The sequence below is a fragment of the Syngnathus typhle genome, linkage group LG8, assembly GCF_033458585.1.
Source record: "Syngnathus typhle isolate RoL2023-S1 ecotype Sweden linkage group LG8, RoL_Styp_1.0, whole genome shotgun sequence".
NCBI lineage: Eukaryota > Metazoa > Chordata > Actinopteri > Syngnathiformes > Syngnathidae > Syngnathus > Syngnathus typhle.
Genome location: NC_083745.1, coordinates 11,772,581 through 11,791,480, shown reverse-complemented (window position 1 = coordinate 11,791,480; position 18,900 = coordinate 11,772,581). Strand labels below are relative to the sequence as shown.

Genomic DNA, 18,900 nt, shown 5'->3' with positions numbered 1-18,900 from the left:
ATGCGATGAAATAAAATGATACCACTGGCATAAAACAAGTATAAACAACATAAAAATAAAACTCACCATTACGTTGAATTAGTGGCAGCACTGAGCTTGTTTCTCAGAAACGAGCCGGTCCCATCTAGGCGTAATCGGAGACAATGACACCCGAAGTGGTTAAGGTTTGATTTTAAATGCAGGATGCTTGGTCTCCATGTGCCGAAGCAGTTTCGAAGGATTCATTGCCTCGTTAGCTAGCCTCTCGCCACATATTATGCAGATTGAGTTTAGCGCGTCAGAGTCACCTGTGGCAATAAATCCATATTTTAAATAGGACTCCAGAAATGTTCTTTTACGTGCGGCTTTCCTTTTCTTAGAAGTCATAGCCTCTTTTTCCGTCTCCTCATTGGGCTTTTTTCCCTTTCCATAGAAGCTTTCCAAACATTTCTGTCTCTTGCTCATTTTTGCTTGCTTCGCGGGCTCGACTGAGGTGACATGTCACGTGACCGAGACGAGCGTCTTGACCTGAACCGACGAATGTAATTAAGAGAGAATCGCCGATTTTTTTTATATTTTTCAAAATAAATTCTTACTCATTTTTGCTAGCTTTGCGGGCTCGACTGGGGAAACATGTCACGTGACTGGGTCGAGCGTCTTGACCTGAATTAATTGATTGTCGATCTTTTTTTTTTTTTCCTTGGCGGCCCGGTACCAAGTGACCCACGGACCGGTACCGGTCCGCAGCCCGGTGGTTGGGGACCGCTGTAGTATGTACAAATATTAAGTGCCGCATCGTTATCTTTTAAACCACATTAGTATTGTCAATAAGCAGTCATTCACATTTTCAAGATAACGTTACACAAAACTCGACACAAACATGGCTGGCTGCTTCACTGAAGCTAAGCTCAATTTGATTACAATTTAAAACATTTCAAATGTTGTTATTCACCCACACTGTTGATATTCTCCTCATTTGTGGGGTGGGATCCAGACTGCAACTGAATTCATCTTGCCTTTCAAGGCTAATGGCGTGTCATACATCGTTAGCAAGCGGGAAGCCCGCTGACAGTGTCAATAAACAGCCGAGTTATTGAGAATCCATATAGACATTGCTAGCCACAATTTGGCTGCACTGAACAGACATGACACTCAGAGACATCTGTGGGTCAATTGCATGAGTGTACTGGTACCTATACAATAAACACGGGCAAGCAATTTCATGATATTACATGTCCACGTCAGGAGACCCATCAGTGCCAAATGTGTTTCTCCAGCAATTTTATGTGGAAGAGCGCCTGAGAAGGCTAATTCATCATGGCAACGTTGTGGATGAGCCCCTGCTCCCTTCCACCATCAAATATTCAATACGCAGCCATTGTTTCATGAGAGAGCAACAGCAATGTGTACATATTCTATTAGGTTAGACAATCTCATGGACGTTTAATGTTCATATTTTGCAATTCTTTTCCTTAGTTTATATAAACATAACTGCTCAATCAGAACACTAATACAACACACACATAGGCACACACACAGAGGGGTGACGCCCCCACACTCACAGATACCAAATGGTCATGTGACAAGTTTCCGCCTTTCCGGACGGTATAAAACAAGCTGACCTGGAGACGGACGTTGTTGTTGATGTGCCGCCTTGCCATTGTGTACTGACCGCCATTGAACGACCCAAGATCTTGCCAATAAAGGACCAACTCTACACTCCACATCTTTGTTTTTCCTGCCTCAACTTCGGACATCCCCGCACAACACGCAACATTGTACATATGTGGGCAATCGGTGCGGAGCTGCTGTTCTTTTCAGCTGCCTTTGTATGCTTGTCTTAAAACAATTACCGTATTTTTCGCACCATAGGGTGCACTGGATTATAAGGCGCACCCTCATTGAATTTTTCATTTTGGAAATTATTTCATATATAGGGCGCGACCGGATTAAAAGGCGCATAAAATAGAAGCTATACTGCAACAAACTGAGGTTGACTAGGGTTGCGGTATGCATCCACTAGCCAATAACCAATAAGCCCTCTGTAGACAATCGCCTTTCTCAAACTATCTCCTATAGAAGGATCGGAACTGACTAAAGTTTGATCTAACACATTGAAGGAATGGGGTCGAAATACAAAAAGTCCTGCCTAGCTACAAAACCAGATATGCTCAAACCTCATTGAATAAAGTACATAAGCAGACAAGTATAGTCACATATTAAATCAGTAAAAGAAACATTTTAAGCATATAATTATACCTACACACCAAATCAATAAAGCAGACAGGTGGTAATGACAAAGGTTTAAATTTATGATCTGATATATATTTCTGAGCACTTTGAAATAACAAATGTTTTTTGATATATTTCCTGAATAGCTTAATGACCCTTAAGGAACTGTTTAATGCATGCCTGATGATTCTCAAAATCACGGACACTGCCAAAGTCATCTAAAAATGTTCAGTACTTGATTGTATCTTATGTTTTGACTAATGCTAGACGCCAGTTTTCGATTACTACTGAACGTTCTGGACAGAGGGAAATATTTTGCCTAACAAAAAAAAGATATGGTTGGAAGCATGATTAAACTAAGAATATAATGACGTAAGCAAAGACATGGAGTATCAAAAGAACAAACTTTGCATAGTCAGGGAACATTAATACATTAAAGATGTCACAGCCAAAAGGCTCACATAATTTCGTACAAAATGACAAAATTGAAAGAATGATGAAAAAATGAGGTGCGACAGTGTATGTGCAAGAATGAAGGAGAATGTTTACAGGAAGGTCACTTGGAGAAAACCAGCAGGTGCCAGAGGGAGTCAGCCAAGGACTCGGCCAAAGATGATCGCCAAGGCCGAAAGATGGGATGGAAGACAACAGCCCCCACCCAAGAACTCGGCCAAAGATGATCGCCAAGGCCGAAAGACGGGATGGAAGACAACAGCCCCCACACACACCGAATCGCCCATAACCAGCACCCACTCCCATGGAATCAGAATCTCCTGCGAACTTGCCACACCCCCTGACTCATCACCCATCAAACTCGGCCCACACTGGCATGTGCAACTGAATATAAGCTGACCAAAGAACCTTGAATGTTGCCTTTTCTGAATGGAGACTTTCTGCTCTTGAAAGGCCCAGCGCTGTATTGTACTTTCCTGAAAACAAAGCTTTCTTAACAAGAATTGTGATTGAACTCAACCAACCTGTGTAAGTCTAATTTCTGCTTCAGTGTCTTAGCATTTTCATAAATCTGAAGAAATCAAACGAGCATGCAGTGAGTAAATTGGATAACAGGTGATTGGCAAAGGCTTTTGCCGTGAGGCGCAGATAGCGCGCTCCCTAAATTGTGGACGAAATCCAACAACATTGGTACTGCTTACTTATGTTTCCCTTCCATATCGATCCGTAAATTTACGCGAAACATTAACGGAGCAGCCTATTTTGAAACGAAATAGCCTCATGCGTATAGCCGCTATCATTATAGCATTAGCCACCCGCAAACTCCAATGAGCCTCAGCTCGCAGACTCCCATGAGCCTCAGCAAAGTGTTGTGGCAGCCCCCTGAAACAATCACGTTTCTCAAACCATCTCCTATAAAATGATCGGAACTGACTAAAGTTCGATCTAACACCTTGGTACTGTTTACTTATGTTTCCCTTCTATATTGATCCGTAAATTGACTCGAAACATTAACGGTGCAGCCTATTTTGAAACGCAATAGCCTCGTGCGTATAGCAGCTATCATTATATACATTTTGGCAGAGCGCTGTGTACAACCAGTATGGAACAACAAATTCATCAATTGATCCATATATAAGGCGTTCTGCATTATAAGGCGCACTGTGGTTTTTTGAGTAAATTTAAAGTTTTTAAGTGCGCCCAATAGCGTGGAAAATACGGTACATAACTTTGCCAACGAAAAGTCTGTTTACCTTAATGCTAATAAAAAATGCAAAATTGAAGTCGGCTTAGACCACTCCCACAGCGGCGCAGCCTATCACGGATACGCCAGCCTGTGCTCATTTGCAGCGACATGCAGTTTCGTGTTGTTGCAGATTTCTGCAGCAATTTTTTTCAAATACATTTCAGGATTCACTTTACAAAGCGTAAAATAGAGCAAAAAAGAATCAATTTTCTTCATTCAGAAATCTTTCTAATAATGTGGCCCATTACCTCCAGCAAACAACCCCAAACCAAAAGTCAATTATGGATCCCGTTCAAACACACAAGGAAACTGTCGACACCATTGATTACTATTCTAGACGATGGGCTTTCTTGTCCAGCACTTACATGTTCCAATTTGTCCCTCCTGCGGAGCCAAACGCTGGCTGAGTAGTCCTGCTGCTGCACAGCCAAAATTATGCTGCTGGCCGGGATCCCAGTGGCCGGAATCCCCCTCCCGAACCCCTTCAGGTCCTGGCTAATTGCTGGCCCTCTGGGAGCCCGTAAGTCCATGCTTGCAGCTGCTGGGCAACTCCCCACAGCTCACCAAGGAGTCCTAGCATAGGGGTTTCCCTTCAGCGTGGAACCTCCTTTGGCTTCCTCTGTACATGGTGCACCAAAAAAACTCAAGTAGTGGTCCTTTCAGGCCAGGGGCAATCCCAAGTCGGATCTGGACTAGAGGCTGAGCTGGCTCAGCACAGCATCCCAGCAGTGATGAAGTTCCACCCAGTTATCCCTTGTGTGACGACGGGGAGGTAGGGTAGGGTGGGTGTGGTTGAGAGAGAGAGAGAGAGAGAGGGAGGGAGAGAGAGGGGGAGAGGGAAAGAGAGGGAGAGAGAGAGAGAGAAAGAGAGAGAGAGAGACAGACAGAGACTGAGAAAGGGAAAAAGAGGGAGAGAGAAAGAGGGAGACCAAGAGAGAGAGAGAGAGAAAGAGGGAGACCGAGCGAGAGAGAGAGAGAGAGAGAGAGAGAGAGAGAGAGAGAGAGAGAGAGAGAGAGAGAGAGAGCGAGAGAGAGAGAGAGAGAGAGAGAGAGAGAGACACTCACACATAATATATATATATATCGGGAACCTTTCTGGTTGCTTTGCCTTTGGAGGGCTAACGTTCAAGTTCAATTAATATTGTATGGCTGTTTATTGTTTTCTCTGACTCACTAATACACACACTTGAAGTGGTACATGACAGCAGAGTGGTGCAATGAGACTGCAGTGGCTTGCTTCTTTACTTCCACTTGGCCTCCTGTTATGCCAACAAGAGAAGCGTCAGAGCATAAAAAGTCAGCTCAGAGATCATTATCTTCTCAGTGTGGAAGACTCTTTGCTTTAAATCACAGCTGCACACTGGAGTCTAACTTGAGCAGCCAAAATTGAGATGCTGGCCCAGTCAGTGGTGCAAACATTTAAAGAGAAAGCACCAACTTGCTGAGGTTTCACTAACCTTTCTAAAGTTTAAAACGCAAGGAAAAGGACTTCAAAACTTGAATGGTTGACTCAAGAATTGTTTGAGTGAAAGAGAAAGGGAGATGTTTAATCGGCTTGGATTGCTTGCAGGGATACTTTGATGAAGAAAAGGCAGCAGAGAAGCAAAGGGATTTTGTAAAATCCATTTTAATTGCTGACATCCGTCAGCAATACAACAGAGGCCACTTGAATGATGTCACCGCTTTCAAGATGTTAGTGTTGCCTTTCTACATTCTTGAAAGACCCTTCATATCTACCCCCAAAAATAAATGAATAAAAAAATAATTCAATATATGTTTGGCCTTTAGTCCACTTGAACTGTGTAGCTCCCGTAGAGTTAATTCATTCTCCTTCCAAACAATGCTGAGTCATGTGACTCCCATCCAATTTATAAAATTGTGCCTGCCTTCCTTTTTAATTCAGTCCACTCATTCCATTTATGTGCCACATGCATCCAGTCATTTGGATGCGATCTGAATGCTGAATGAAGGCAGCCAGTTCAACCTAAAAGGAGAAAAATAAAAATGTGCAGATGAAACACTTCAATGGCATCGAGTTCGTGTGTGCGTGTGCGCAGCACTCGAATGGGACCAGCTGCACACAAAGTAGCTCTCCTGAGAGATGGCATCTTATGAAAGCATAAGTACTCGTATGAGATGCATCAGGGGGACAATTTCAAATGTGTGACCTGATGAAAACAATAAATACAAGCAGTATCTGTCAGTGAGTTGCTGCTCCCTTGGTAGAGCTTGTGGTGAATCACAAAATCTAGGGAGGGCATTCTTTTGTCCTAATCGGGTAACACCGAATGCCGATTGTAGCGCAAATGTCGGCAAAATTTAATCAAGAAGCCGTTTGGGATGCAGAGGACCAGCTACACCGATGGGACACTTATTTAGGTACACCGGCAAAATCTTATGAGATCCAATAGATATTAGCAGTATGAAAAAATTGGATGACGCCCATTTTTTTTTAATATGGGCACTGCAGTGTATTGAAAGCTTTGTTTTAGTTGACACAATCAAAACATTCACTCAGGTCATGGCTCCATGTTGGCATTCCCCCCAGCACCGGTCTGGGGTCCTGGGTGGAGTGACTGTGTCCTTGAGAGAGATCGGACAGTACAGCCAAATGCAAAGCAAAACAGACTTTATTGTGGAGGGAGAGTGGAACGGTTACCGAGACAAGGCTCTGGAAAATCCACGGCTCTCCTGGACTCGGCGATGGAACATGAGCTGGATGTGGAGGAGGGGGCGACAACAGCCGGTGGAACGTGGCTGGGTGGATGGCTTATGGACATGGTACGGACGGTGCCGAGTACCTGAGCCATCTCCTGCTGCTGCAGCTGTTGCTGTTGCTGCAGCTGGCGCTGGTGCTGGCCCACCTCGATCAGGGTTCGGATGTCCGCCGATAGGTTACTGACCGCTCTCAATCCGCTCCAGTCGACACAATGCCGTCTGATCACTTGCTGGCTGCATAGTGTTGGTCAGCTTGTACTGTGAGAGATCGGACAGTACAGCCAAATGCAAAGCGAAGCAGACCTTTTGTGGAGGGAGAGGGGAAGGGTGGAGGACTGAAGCGGCGAATGGGCGAGGCTGCGCTCGTCGGGTGTAGGTAGCCGGATTGTAAACCAGGGGAAGGAGCTGGCGGCTGGACTTCTCACTAATATACAAGTATAAATACTTGGGGAATGCTACAGAATGTTTAAAGTGGGAACGGGTTTAATTGGTGAAATAATGTCGGAATGAGAAGTGAAAAACTAAATTTTGTCAAATCTAAATTAACCACCACCACTCTGGCGTCCTGACGACATGAAGCTCCTCAACCTACTTCAACAAAGTTCTTTGGCACCGAGATTCCCCAAGAAGGCGCCAAAGCAACACTTTTATATTATACAAGGCTTTGTCCTCGTAGATGATTGACTCCTAAAACTTAAAAGCGAGTCAATCTGACCCACAATCGGGACAAGCGTGCAGAAGCAATAGGATTTGACTACCTTTTGGCAGAAAGACCATCGGAATCAAAACAAGAATTGGACCTATGTGATTCTGCCCACAAAACACGTAATACTCATCAAAACGCATAAGCAGGCCGGATGTACCAAAAACTTTTCAAGTTTGTAAAATGAACATTCATGACTGGCAACCAACACTAGAGGGCAGTGTGCTACTCTATTACCATCAAAGCGACTGTCAATAAGCGAAGAAGAACGCGACCTAAGCAAAAATGGGAAATGACAAGGTTGGTAACTCACAACACAGCCTATTTGATCGTTTTTATCATGACTGGGTGAGGGGGCCATAGCGTAGTTGCATTTATTCTTTGCCAATTTACAATAGAATACCCTTCCGACGTCTAGCAACCTGGTTCACAATGTGACTTAGCATCGTCAGCTACCTAAGCTAACTCGGGCACACATTCAGCTTTTCGATTTTAGGAAATGATAAGACATCGCAAAATAGCGGACAGCACGAAAATTACTGTATGACTTAGGGTTAGGGGTTAGGGTTAGGGTAACCCTTAAACTGCTGGACGTCTCTCTACTGTACACCGCCACCAAGAAAAGACAAAGACGAAAGTTTTTGCATGCTGTATTAGTTCTTGTTAGCCAATTTTAGAAAAATATGTTGCATTGAAGCATCAAGTACGTGTGTTTTGTGCGTGAATTGTGTATTTAGGGTCCTCTGGGCCAGCTGAAAGACCTGGTGGAGCTGAAGGATCAGCTAGAGGACATCCAGAAACGGATGGAAGATGAGATTCAGGCCGGGGTCCCTGCTGTAAGTGCCTCTATATACTCTACAGAGCAGGAGTTGTCACACTTTGGGTCCACAGAATACAGGAATGACATTTCCCAAGAGCATAATAACCATGTGCACCCCTAAATGCCGTGAGCGTTATTTTCAAACTAAATATTCATGACCAGTATAGCAGAAAGTCACTAAAGAAATAAAATTGTCTTTATTCAATGTGGATTTGATGAATAAGACTTCTATTAATATTTTGATTCCAACCACAGAGGAGCTAGTTTTAAAAACACAATCAGTGTTTATAATCAACATCCACACTTTGCTGATCCATCCTATTGTCATATTCAGGGTGGCAGTCTACTGGCTTCACCCTTCCTGAAGGGTTTCCTGGCCGGCTATGTGGTGGCCAGGTTCCGCTCATCGGCGCTGCTGGGTGCCGTGGTCGGGACGTGCACTGGAATCTATGCGGCGCAGAACTATAAGATTCCTAATGTGGAGAACACTGTTAAGGACTACATCAACAGTCTGAAAGGAGGAAGTCGATAAGAAACGATACGACTGTCTGCTATTTGTCTTCTGTCTCCTGTTAAATGCACTCTTTTGGGACAATCAAACTTCATTGGTCTGCTTCTTTGCTTATGCAGGAATGTGTGTGTCTACAGATGTTGGTTAAAGGTCAATTTTTTTAAAGAAACACATGGAAAGTCATTGGTCATTCATATAAAGATGTGTGTACACATTTTAAGTGTTTATATGATGCGATCTGACAGTTCTAAAGTTCACAAAAAATGCGCCAAAGTAAAAATGTAAGTGCCTTAAAGTGTGCTGTGCAATAGACATCCCGCTTGGGTTTTGTTTGCATTTTAATATGCTGGAATAGTCAATAATTGCACTTTTTGTTTGCTATTTTGAGTTGAACGTGTTATGAAAATGTTATAAACTGGACCTCAGACTTATTCAGTTCCAATTTTGCTGTGTTTTGCATGCTGCCTTTGTATGAAGAAATATTTTTATGGTTTAGTTTTTTTGAATTTCTCCCTGGGACCCATATATCTATTTCTATATTTCTGTTGAAAGTGGTCAGCTGGTTGACTCCAGTCATCTCACTTTCAAAGTGCATCTCACTTTTTTGTCAATAAACGGGTAATGTGATCCGCCCATTGCGTTGCTACTTGTTCTCATTTGTTTGAAAACCGGTTGTGGTTGACATCAAACTTCAGTAATCCCTCATCTTTGCTGGGGTTACGTTCTGAAAAGAACTCGTGATAGGTGAAATCCGTGAAGTAGAAACCTTTATTTTTCTACCGTTATTATACAGGTATAACATTGAAACCAAAGGACAACTTTTGTTTCAGGCCCAAGCATTTGTGTCACAAAGAGAAGTAAAGACTTTCTTCCAGTTAACTACAGTAAAATAATTCAAATCATCATTACAAAGTACGTACTATATAGTGCGCTTCTGCGGCCTGACTCCGCTCTGTAGTGTCTTTTTCTTCGGAAGCCATAACACAATAGACTGTGAAAAAGTTCTGAAGTTCACAAAAAAGCAGCGAGGCCGTGAAAGGTGAACCGTGATATAGTGAGGGATTACTGTAATACACAATACTCAGTTTAGATTATAAAGCAGGAATACAGTGAAAAGCATATTCACAGGAATAAAATTGTCTATATTTTCAAAGCACATTGTGTGTAAATGAAAGCTGTCGTTGGTCTCTCTCTCTCTCTCTCTCTCGCTCTCTCTCTCTCTCTCTCTCTCTCTCTCTCTCTCTCTCTCTCTCTCTCTCTCTCTCTCTCTCTCTCTCTCTCTCTCTCTCTCTCTCTCTCTCTCTCTCTGTCTGTTTGTGGTGTCTGTCTGTCTGTCCATAGGGCTATCTGTCAACCATGCAATTTCCCTCTTCGCCTTTAGGTGGCGACAGCGTGCGTTAAACCGATGACGCTTCATGTCTGACTTGTGAGAAGAAGTTGAATCACTACCGGAGTTTATTCCAACCGGACAATTTCGCGGACTAACATGGTGTGAATTGTCTGCGAAATAAAGTTGCCTTGCTCATTCTATTGCTTGTAAGCATCGAAGTCGAACGAAAGTGTCGAGTTCAAATCGTAGTTTGCCGTCAGGATAGTGAGGGAGTGACGCGCCAAATTTGAAATGAGCTCGGTTGTAATTAGACTAGCGAAGAGCAGCTAGCAAAAAAGGATAACTTTTTCTTGATTTGGCGTCTTGTTCACTGTCATAAGGGCCCGACGTCTTTATATGTAATCCTCCTCTCAAAGAGATGAGTCGAAAAACAAGAACCGCGGTCCTAGTGGACTACGTGGATTTGGTTTCAGACGAGGACAGGTGGGCAAATATGTTTGTTTCTCTTTATTTTCCGCTATTTTGTAATTTCTTTGACAATGTTTAGTGTTGAGCAGCAGAGAGATTAAGTAAATATATATTTTTCTCATCCCCAACAGTAACAGCATTGACAATGAAGAGGAGTGGAAGCCACCCAAGCCAAAGTCAATCCCTGGTGTCTCAGCTGCAGGTGAGAAGAGACCCTCCAAGAAACCCTCCAAACCCAGAGTCCCTAAAAGTGAGACTGCCAAGAGAGGCACAAAAGCCCCTAAAGCTGGGCTAAAGGAAGAAAAGCCTGAAAACAAGTCAAATCTACAGGCCGGAGATGTACAATCAGGCTCAACAGAGTCTGGACCAAGCGTCAGGACAAAAGAGGAGGTGCAGTATGATCAAACTGAAAACGCATTGTTTGGTTCATTTGCTCATTGTAAATCTGCTTTCCTGTGCAGAGGATGTCACATATCATCTCACAATCAGATACGGGGCCCCCTGAAGTCTCATCATTTGCCGACTTGACCGCAAAGAAAGAAGAAGATGACGACGACTTCACCTTTGATGAGCCTGCGCTGAAGAAGCAGAAGACAGGCTGCCAATCGGCTCGCCCGTCCAAACAGCCGCAATCGGCGATGAAAGGGGAACTTGATATGAACTGGGACCCCATTGAGGTATTTTATTTCAGTGCACTTAATTTTTATTTTTACAAGAAATAAGCAAAAACCTGTTAAATTTGTTTTTTGAGTATTCTTTTTTTCCCCCCTTAAAAACAATGGCTTAAAAGATGATAACTGCCAGTCATTGAAATACTCATACTCATGTCTATGTGCTCAGGTGCTGTCCACACTGTCGTGCGTGCAGCGTTGGGTTTGCGCTAACGTCGTCTCGCTGCTGCGCGAGGAGAACACAGTGCCCTTCATGGTGCGCTACCGCAAGGAGATGATCAATCACATGGACGCCGACGCCGTGCGGGATGTCCAGCTGGTCTACGGAGAGCTGTGGTGAGCAGTGTGAATGACATCCTCTGAGGTGTAGCGTCCACGTCCCAAGTTAGAAAATGATCCGATGACATCAAACCACCAGTTTCAATTCAAATCAAATTTGTTGCCGAATATGCTTCATTTAGTATAAAACATGTCTCATATGTTTTTAACTGAATTTAAGTGGAGCGAGCTCATCGTTTGAAAACTTTCTGGCTGGGGCCATCATATAGATTTCTATGTAGGCTGCATATACTATGTTTGGCAGTAGGTGGCGCCAACCAACCGTCTTTTCGAGTCATATTCAAGCCGTGCACATCAATTCACTCATTAAGTAAACTATCCGAGAGTTAACAAAAAAGGGAAATGTGTACACAATCAGCATTTATGTATTCAGATACTTTATTAAGCCTGCAGTAAAGTTTTGAGGAATAACCCAATTTAGAGTTGAGGCAAAGTTTTAGGATTTTTCAATACCCACCACAACTGCAGTGCAGGCGATTCAGGATTTTATTTAATTACTAGAAATCTAAGTATGTGCAACCTTATTGCAAGCACCTGGCAACCAGCCCAAAAATACAATAAAATAAATACGAAATATTAAATAGTATAACACCTCTTAGATATTTTCCTTATAATTGTTAAGTGTAACTTGAATTGTTTGTTTTATTTTGAGAGAATGAGTGTGTTTGATGTCCCTCAAAAAGTGCGCCTACTGGCCAGGACATCCGCTAGCCAGAAGCAGCGCTGCGCTTTAAGAACATGAATGACTGAATAAGATGGTCAAAAGAGCGAGCTCTGTCCTGGGCTGTCCCCTGGACTCCATTGAGGTTGTGGGTGAGAGGAGGACGTTGATTAAGCTTAAATCCATCATGGACAACACCTCTCACCCCCTCCATAAGATTGTGCGGTCCCTGAGCAGCTCCTTTAGCGGCAGACGTTTGCACCTTCGGTGTAGGAAGGAACGGTTCCGCAGGTCCTTCATTCCCTCTGCTGTCAGACTTTACATCATGCATGCCACCTGATAGAATGAATATGTTTTGTCTCTACTAGCAGCACTTGTGTTTGTCCTTGTCTGTTATTGACCCTTTTTTGTAATTCTGGCACTTGTTTTATTCTTGCACCCGTATTATTCTTGCACTCGTATGCGCTGCTGTGACAAGTGAATTTCCCAGCTATGGGATGAATAAAGTTAAATCAATGACTTACAATACTTGTATCTTGTCGCGAGACAGACAATTGGAATTGTGAACGGAGCGGCCACTTTGTTGTTCACGTGATTTTAATTCATGTCACCTTCTGTGTATCTTGTTGTAGTGCTTTGGCAAAGAAGACCCAGTCTGTGATCACCACTCTAAAAAAAGACGGCCTTTTGACTGCTGAACTTGAAAAAAGCCTGAGGAGCTGCCGATCCGCCGATGAACTGGATCACGTGGTCAGAATGTCCTTTCCGAGGACTAAAATCAAACGAATCAAAAACGCACATGGTCTGACTGTCTTGTGTTTGCAGTACACGCCTTACAAGAAAGGATGCAAGGTAACCAAAGTGAGGAAGGCAAAAGCACTGGGCCTCGAGCCAGCTGCCACTGCTCTGATCGAGGCGCCGCACACGCTGGATTTAAGGACATGGGTTCAACCCGGAACAGAGGGTGTGATACACGCGCGCACGAGTTTTAGCAACTTACAAATGAGTCTTCTCTTTATTATTTTTGACAAACAAACGGCCTCTTGAGCATGATCCTTTGTTCGTGTGTTTTCGTCAGGTCTCTCGTCTGTGGAAGAGGTGTCAAGCGGCGTTCTCCATATCCTGGCCTACACTATCGCCAAAGACCCTGAAACGCTCACCTACGTGAAAACATTGTGAGAGCACATCCACGCACAGACAAACCCACCGTTCCTCTTTTTGAATATTGCGCTGCACCCGTAGGTGTGAGAATGACAACGTGAGCCTCCACTCGTCGGTGACCAAGACCGCCCTCAAGGAGAAAGAAGAGAAGACGGAAGCGAGCGACAATAAGTCGGCGGCTCAGAAAAACAAAAAACAGGATATTGACAAGTTTCACCTCTACTTTGACTTCACCAGCACACTCCGGCGCGTCCAGCCTCATCAGGTACGCCACAAAGTCCAGAAAGTCTTCACTCTGTCTGCCACTGGTGCCTTGAGGTACACATTGTATTTGCTGCGTGAGCACAGTCGTATCCCAAACCATCTTTCCCCGTCGAAATCAGCAAAGAAGGAAAATAAACCTGTTGTACTTTATGAGAACATATTTAGAGTAGATTGAAAGTGAAGAACTAAACAGTTTGTCCATCATGAGTTCGTGCTGCACTTCCATTCATTCTGCTGCTCCTTCTGGTGTGGCCACCGAGAGCGAGGAGAATCGTCACGCAGACGCAATCCAACAAAAATAGTACTAAACTGTTTGCATTCAAATAACTGGAGGATGTTGATGCTAACTGTTAGCATGTGAATAGTGTTTTTGTCTTTTTTGTGTGAATGAATGAACGGCGTCGCTCCAAACCGAGCCTCGTTTGATGTGCGGGAAATGTTTTGACGCCACATAGAACCGCAGCAACACATGCCATCTGTGCATGCCCCGCGCGTGTCGCTGACAAACGCGAAGCCACGTCAGTGGCGGTTAGCCTCCTTGCCCTCTCTGTAGCATTCCCCCTACCCCTCACCATGCCCCGACCCCCCCAGTGACTGGTGGGTTACTCAGAGTTGTCCCGGGCCTCAGATGTCACCATGGCTCCCGTCAGCCGCCTCTGTGCCGTACCAGCGCTCTCTGGCAAGCGGGCTCTGCCCTCCAGTCTTTAAATAACGCGCACACACATCCAGCAAGTCCCCCTCGTTCTCTCCTCTTAACATATGTGACATGTCCCCCGTCGACATGCCATTGGATTAGAGCGCTTGACTGACAGACGCTCCCCGGCCCTGACAGCTCTCGCTGCCCCGAGCGGAAGGGCAGAGAAGGAAGGGAAGGAAGGAAGAGAGCACAGATGGAGTGTTCGTCACTTACCAGCCCCTCCCCAACCCAAACCCCCCCAGCTCCTCTTCTCTCCACCCACTTAATTCGATGACTCGCTTTTGTCACAGAGCGTTAATCCGCAGTGACCCCGCTAGCTGTCGGACTGCGGCTAAAAGGAACCTTTTCTTGCCATCAAGTCGGCCAGGCGCGGGCTGGTTGAGCAGGTGGGAGACGGGAGGTGTGTGAGAGCGAGAGAGCATACACTTGCTTCTTCACATTTTTGTGCAAATCCACCACCTCCACCCTGTTGGATGGAAAGGTCGCATATCGTGGTTTAAGATGACATTGTAGAACCTTTGCTGATTGAGATACAGCGTAAAAGATTGCATGTGCATTGAGATAGATGAACTCACAATCTTCTCTTTGTTGTTGACAAAGTTTCTCTTAGAAAAACATCCTTCTCACGCCTTGAGATGTCCCATAGCCACCAAGCCGCGACTCCTTCTTGACGACTGATTGAACAGTTTGCTAATTGAATCAATCTCAATCTGTCGGGAACTCCCGCAATCACGCTGCGTATTTCTTTAGAGGCACGCCGACATGGCCAGCTGGGACTTCATGCCATCAAGTCGGATTTTAAGGCCTTCTAGTGAAGAGTACGTGTTTAGCTCATAGCTATGAGCAGGCGGCGTACGCCAGGACCAATTTGCGGGCCGCGATGCCGCTTGCTAAGACGAGCCGTCGGGGGCTCGCCTGCAGAACGCTCGGCATGAATGGAGCTGCTTCATCGATTCAACACTCAGCTTTGATGGACAGGTGCAACTCGTTTGTTTTGCTCGGTCTTTAACATGCGAAAAGCTTGGCGCCGTGTTTTCGATGGAGATGAGCTGCGGTCTCGTGTGATGACTCTGAGTCACTTTATCCACAATGGCACTGCCTTAAATCATTTCATTTAGTTATCATTTACATTGCACATTCACTGTGTATCAAGAATACAATACACAGAGATTTTTTTTAAGGGCTCCTCCGTTTGAGAAAATTTGTATCGTACGAATCGATGGAATTTTATGAAAAAAAGTTGTATCATGGCGACAGTTCCTTTACGCAGACTTGGACTTGATTGACCTCGTGTCCCACTTGCGTCATCCGGGACAGCGTGCATGTTTGTCCGCATGGTGTGGATGGATGTGTTGATGACAGTATTCCTCTAACGAAAGATGGAGAAAGACAAGGAGTTGTATAGCGAGAGAACAGCGGTTGGCCGGCTGCCCCCGCCTGCCCTCGGGGAGCTTTCTGCTGCTTGCCAAGCGGGCGATGATGGCGGTCCGTCCTTCTTCTCTCGTCAGGCGTTGGCAGCTACCTCGCTACCTGTCACTCTGGGCTCCGCGTCATGCGCAACCATGCTCTTCTGTCTCAGTCTCGCGTCACCCTTGCTCTCGGATCACGCGCTGTGTGTGGCTAGTGACCCGACCCAGGGAGAAAGTGAGGAACATGCGCGTTCGGCTATGGCGTGCGGCCTTGTTTTGAGACATTTGAAAGAGAGAAACAACACATAGGGGAGGGAAAGGAAAAGGCTTCATGAATTTGGTGGGTTGATTCCCAACAAAAAAAAATCATCAAGTCAGAAATCAGAACTGGAAAGTATTTTAAATCTCTCTAAATGTGAACTGCGTCAAAGCCCAAGTGAAGTCTAGGCTGCCAAAAGGTACAGTTGAGTGCATACCTTGTATTTCTCCAATCAAAGGAGTCGCTTAGGCAGTTTGACAATGATTTGGTTGACTTCCAGATTTTCCAAATTTTCACCTCGACCGCGTTCGTTTAACTACTTGAAGTGCTCAGGCGTGCGCGCACGTCGGAAGGTGTGCCATTTGACGAAGATGACTTAAGAAATGTCATGGCAATCGAGGCGTCCGCCTGCAGCGGAAACATGCCGTCCGGGGAGAAATGTACATTTCCTCCTAATTCCAGCAAGCACGCCCCTGACACGCCATTAGCTGTGTTTCTCACGTTGCTGCTTTTGCGCGAGGGTGGCGCTGAGCTCGAACGGTTGTGGCACGGCGGGGGCGGCGGGGGTAGGCCTGGCGGTCCTCGCCCGCTGCTGACGCTGGCATACTGGTGGCATTTGTCAGCTCGCTTTTTCCACTTGGGCTCCAGATTGACGTCTCCTTTCTTGTGCTTTGCGCCGTGGCGGGCTAAAGGTTCCCCGCTGAAAAGGTCAGACACTTACTACTGTTTGCTTAACAGCATGTAACAACTAATGGGGGGGTCAAAACACAGCAGCACAACTGGCTGCCTGCAGGACACGCTCAGAGGATCATCACTCAATTGGGTGCATGCAGAGTAGGAAATATTTAACTTTTTTCTGCTCGAGATTTGGAGTCAAGTTGGTTGTCATAATCAAATGAGAGGACGGGACCCCTTCTTAATATCAAAATGAGAATCTGCCTTTGATAATACCAAGTTTTAGCTATCCATCCACCAACCCACAAAGTCATAAAAAGTCACATTGATTATCCAAGAAAATGAACAAAAAGAGCAAATGCTTAATCATTTGAATCAGTGTAAGAGGAGAAGAACTCATGGCTGGCCTGGCCAACGCCATCTCCTGACCTCAACACCGTTGAGAACCAGCAGAGAATTCTCATCAAGAAAAGCCGTGACTTCACTATATTGCCAAACAGCAACAATGATAATGTGATGTGCTAAATAATAATTCAAAATTCATGACATTGTACATTGACATTTGAATTTTGCTACGTTGCATGAACTCCATCTTCTTCGCACTCCCAGACGTTGGCCATCAACCGAGGCGAGAGTCTGAAGATTCTGACAGTCAAGGTGAACATCCCTGACAGGGTGAAAAAGAACTTTATATGCTGGTGCATCAACAACAGGTCACAACACTCACACAGACGAGCGCACAGACGAGCACACACACACACACACGCATGCATAACCTTTGTTTGAATGCAGGTGGAAACCAAAAATGTACGCTCGGGATGACCATCAAGCACTTATAAAGGATTCAGTGGAGGACTCTTACAAAAGGCTCATTGTGCCTTTTCTCAGCAGAACATTCAGGTTTGCCAAACTCATTTGTTTTTAGCCTCACTGTCAATTCAAGTCTTATTACCCTGTCTCCCCGTTTTCAGAACCAACCTGACTAAAGTGGCTGAAAAAGAGTCGGTCGCCATGTTTGTGCGAAACCTCCGCCAGCGCTTGTTGGTGTGTCCGGTTCGGGGCTGCACCGTGATGGGGGTGGACCCTGGCTTCAGACATGGCTGCAAGCTGGCAATCCTCTCCCCCACCGGTGAGGGAACGTGAGATATGTGTGTATATGTGTGTGTGTGTACATATTCAAGATTCAAGAGTTTTTATTCGCCATGTTTGAGCGTGCCAAATATATACATATATAAATATATATATATATTTACATATATATACATTTACATATATATACCTGTATACATATATACTGACTGTCTGGTGTATGCACACTTGCTCCATTTTTGCTCCTCTTATTTCTTATTTTATTTGTTTATTATTTATTCATCACTCTTATGTATTCATTGTTTGTGCCTTCTTGGTTTTACTTTTTGTGTTGTTTACTTGTATGTACGTATATTGTGTACTATGTCTTGTCACCGTGCGATAGTGGGAACATAATTTCGGTCTCTTTGTGTGTCTTGACATGTGAAGAAATTGACAATAAAGCAGACTTTGACTTTTAATATATATATATATATATATATATATTAGGGGTGTAAATCGCGGGTTTTGTCACGATACAATATATCGATACAAAGACGCACGATACGATATTTGCCGATATCTTAAAGCCTGCTGTGATTCATTCACGATACATCACGATATAGTGCTCTACGCTCGACATAGAACAATATCCTGATTTATAACAATTGATATGCAAAATCAACAAGGTACTGCAAACTCTTTATTTAGGAAATTAAAAATTGCTTCCAAACGAATAACTTGAAGCCCAAAGGGGAGCGAATTTCCCCTACACACGTAGTTGAATACCCTACTACAGTGGTCCCCAACCTTTTTTACGCCACGGACCGGTTACATGTCAGAAATATTTTCGCGGACCGGCATTTATATAAATAAATAATACATTTATATAAATAAATAAATAAATAAATAATACATTTATAATAAATATATAAATACGATGTAATAAAATGATACGACTGACATAAAAACAAGTACAAATGACAAAAATAAAACTCACCATTATGTTGAATTTGTGGGAGCACTGAGTTTGTTTCTCAGAAACGAGCCGGTCCCATCTAGACGTAATCGGAGACAATGACACCCGAAGTGATTAAGGTTTGTCTTTTATTGCAGGATGCTTAGTCTCCATGTGTTGAAGCAGTTTTGAATGCTTCATTGCCTGGTTAGTTAGCCTGTCGCCACATATTAGCTTTGCGGGCTCGACTGGGGAACCATGTCACGTGACCGGGACGA

General features: G+C 44.4%; 2 protein-coding genes across 2 annotated transcripts in view; both read left to right on the top strand.

The window, feature by feature from the left end:
- The first annotated feature begins 7,548 nt into the window (after positions 1-7,548).
- Positions 7,549-9,295, top strand: LOC133158717 (SLC35A4 upstream open reading frame protein-like). Its single transcript, XM_061286095.1, has 3 exons — positions 7,549-7,631; positions 8,069-8,167; positions 8,486-9,295. Exons 1-3 carry the CDS (start codon positions 7,617-7,619, stop codon positions 8,681-8,683), a joined length of 312 nt encoding a protein of 103 aa, XP_061142079.1. The 5' UTR covers positions 7,549-7,616; the 3' UTR covers positions 8,684-9,295.
- A 783-nt stretch (positions 9,296-10,078) lies between these two features.
- srbd1 (S1 RNA binding domain 1) overlaps positions 10,079-18,900 on the top strand; it is a 29,353-nt gene continuing 20,531 nt past the window's right edge. The window contains exons 1-11 of the mRNA XM_061286054.1: positions 10,079-10,475; positions 10,592-10,850; positions 10,922-11,137; positions 11,301-11,467; positions 12,764-12,881; positions 12,957-13,095; positions 13,210-13,306; positions 13,374-13,557; positions 17,206-17,309; positions 17,389-17,496; positions 17,568-17,725. Coding sequence (XP_061142038.1) covers positions 10,411-10,475; positions 10,592-10,850; positions 10,922-11,137; positions 11,301-11,467; positions 12,764-12,881; positions 12,957-13,095; positions 13,210-13,306; positions 13,374-13,557; positions 17,206-17,309; positions 17,389-17,496; positions 17,568-17,725 — 1,615 coding nt within the window. The 5' untranslated portion in view covers positions 10,079-10,410. The remainder of the gene's footprint in view (positions 10,476-10,591; positions 10,851-10,921; positions 11,138-11,300; positions 11,468-12,763; positions 12,882-12,956; positions 13,096-13,209; positions 13,307-13,373; positions 13,558-17,205; positions 17,310-17,388; positions 17,497-17,567; positions 17,726-18,900) is intronic.

Bases quoted from the DNA above. Each gene is read 5' to 3' on its own strand.
- LOC133158717 (XM_061286095.1), top strand. The intron at 8,168-8,485 runs GTAAGTGCCTCT...TGTCATATTCAG, and splicing joins TTCAGGCCGGGGTCCCTGCT to GGTGGCAGTCTACTGGCTTC.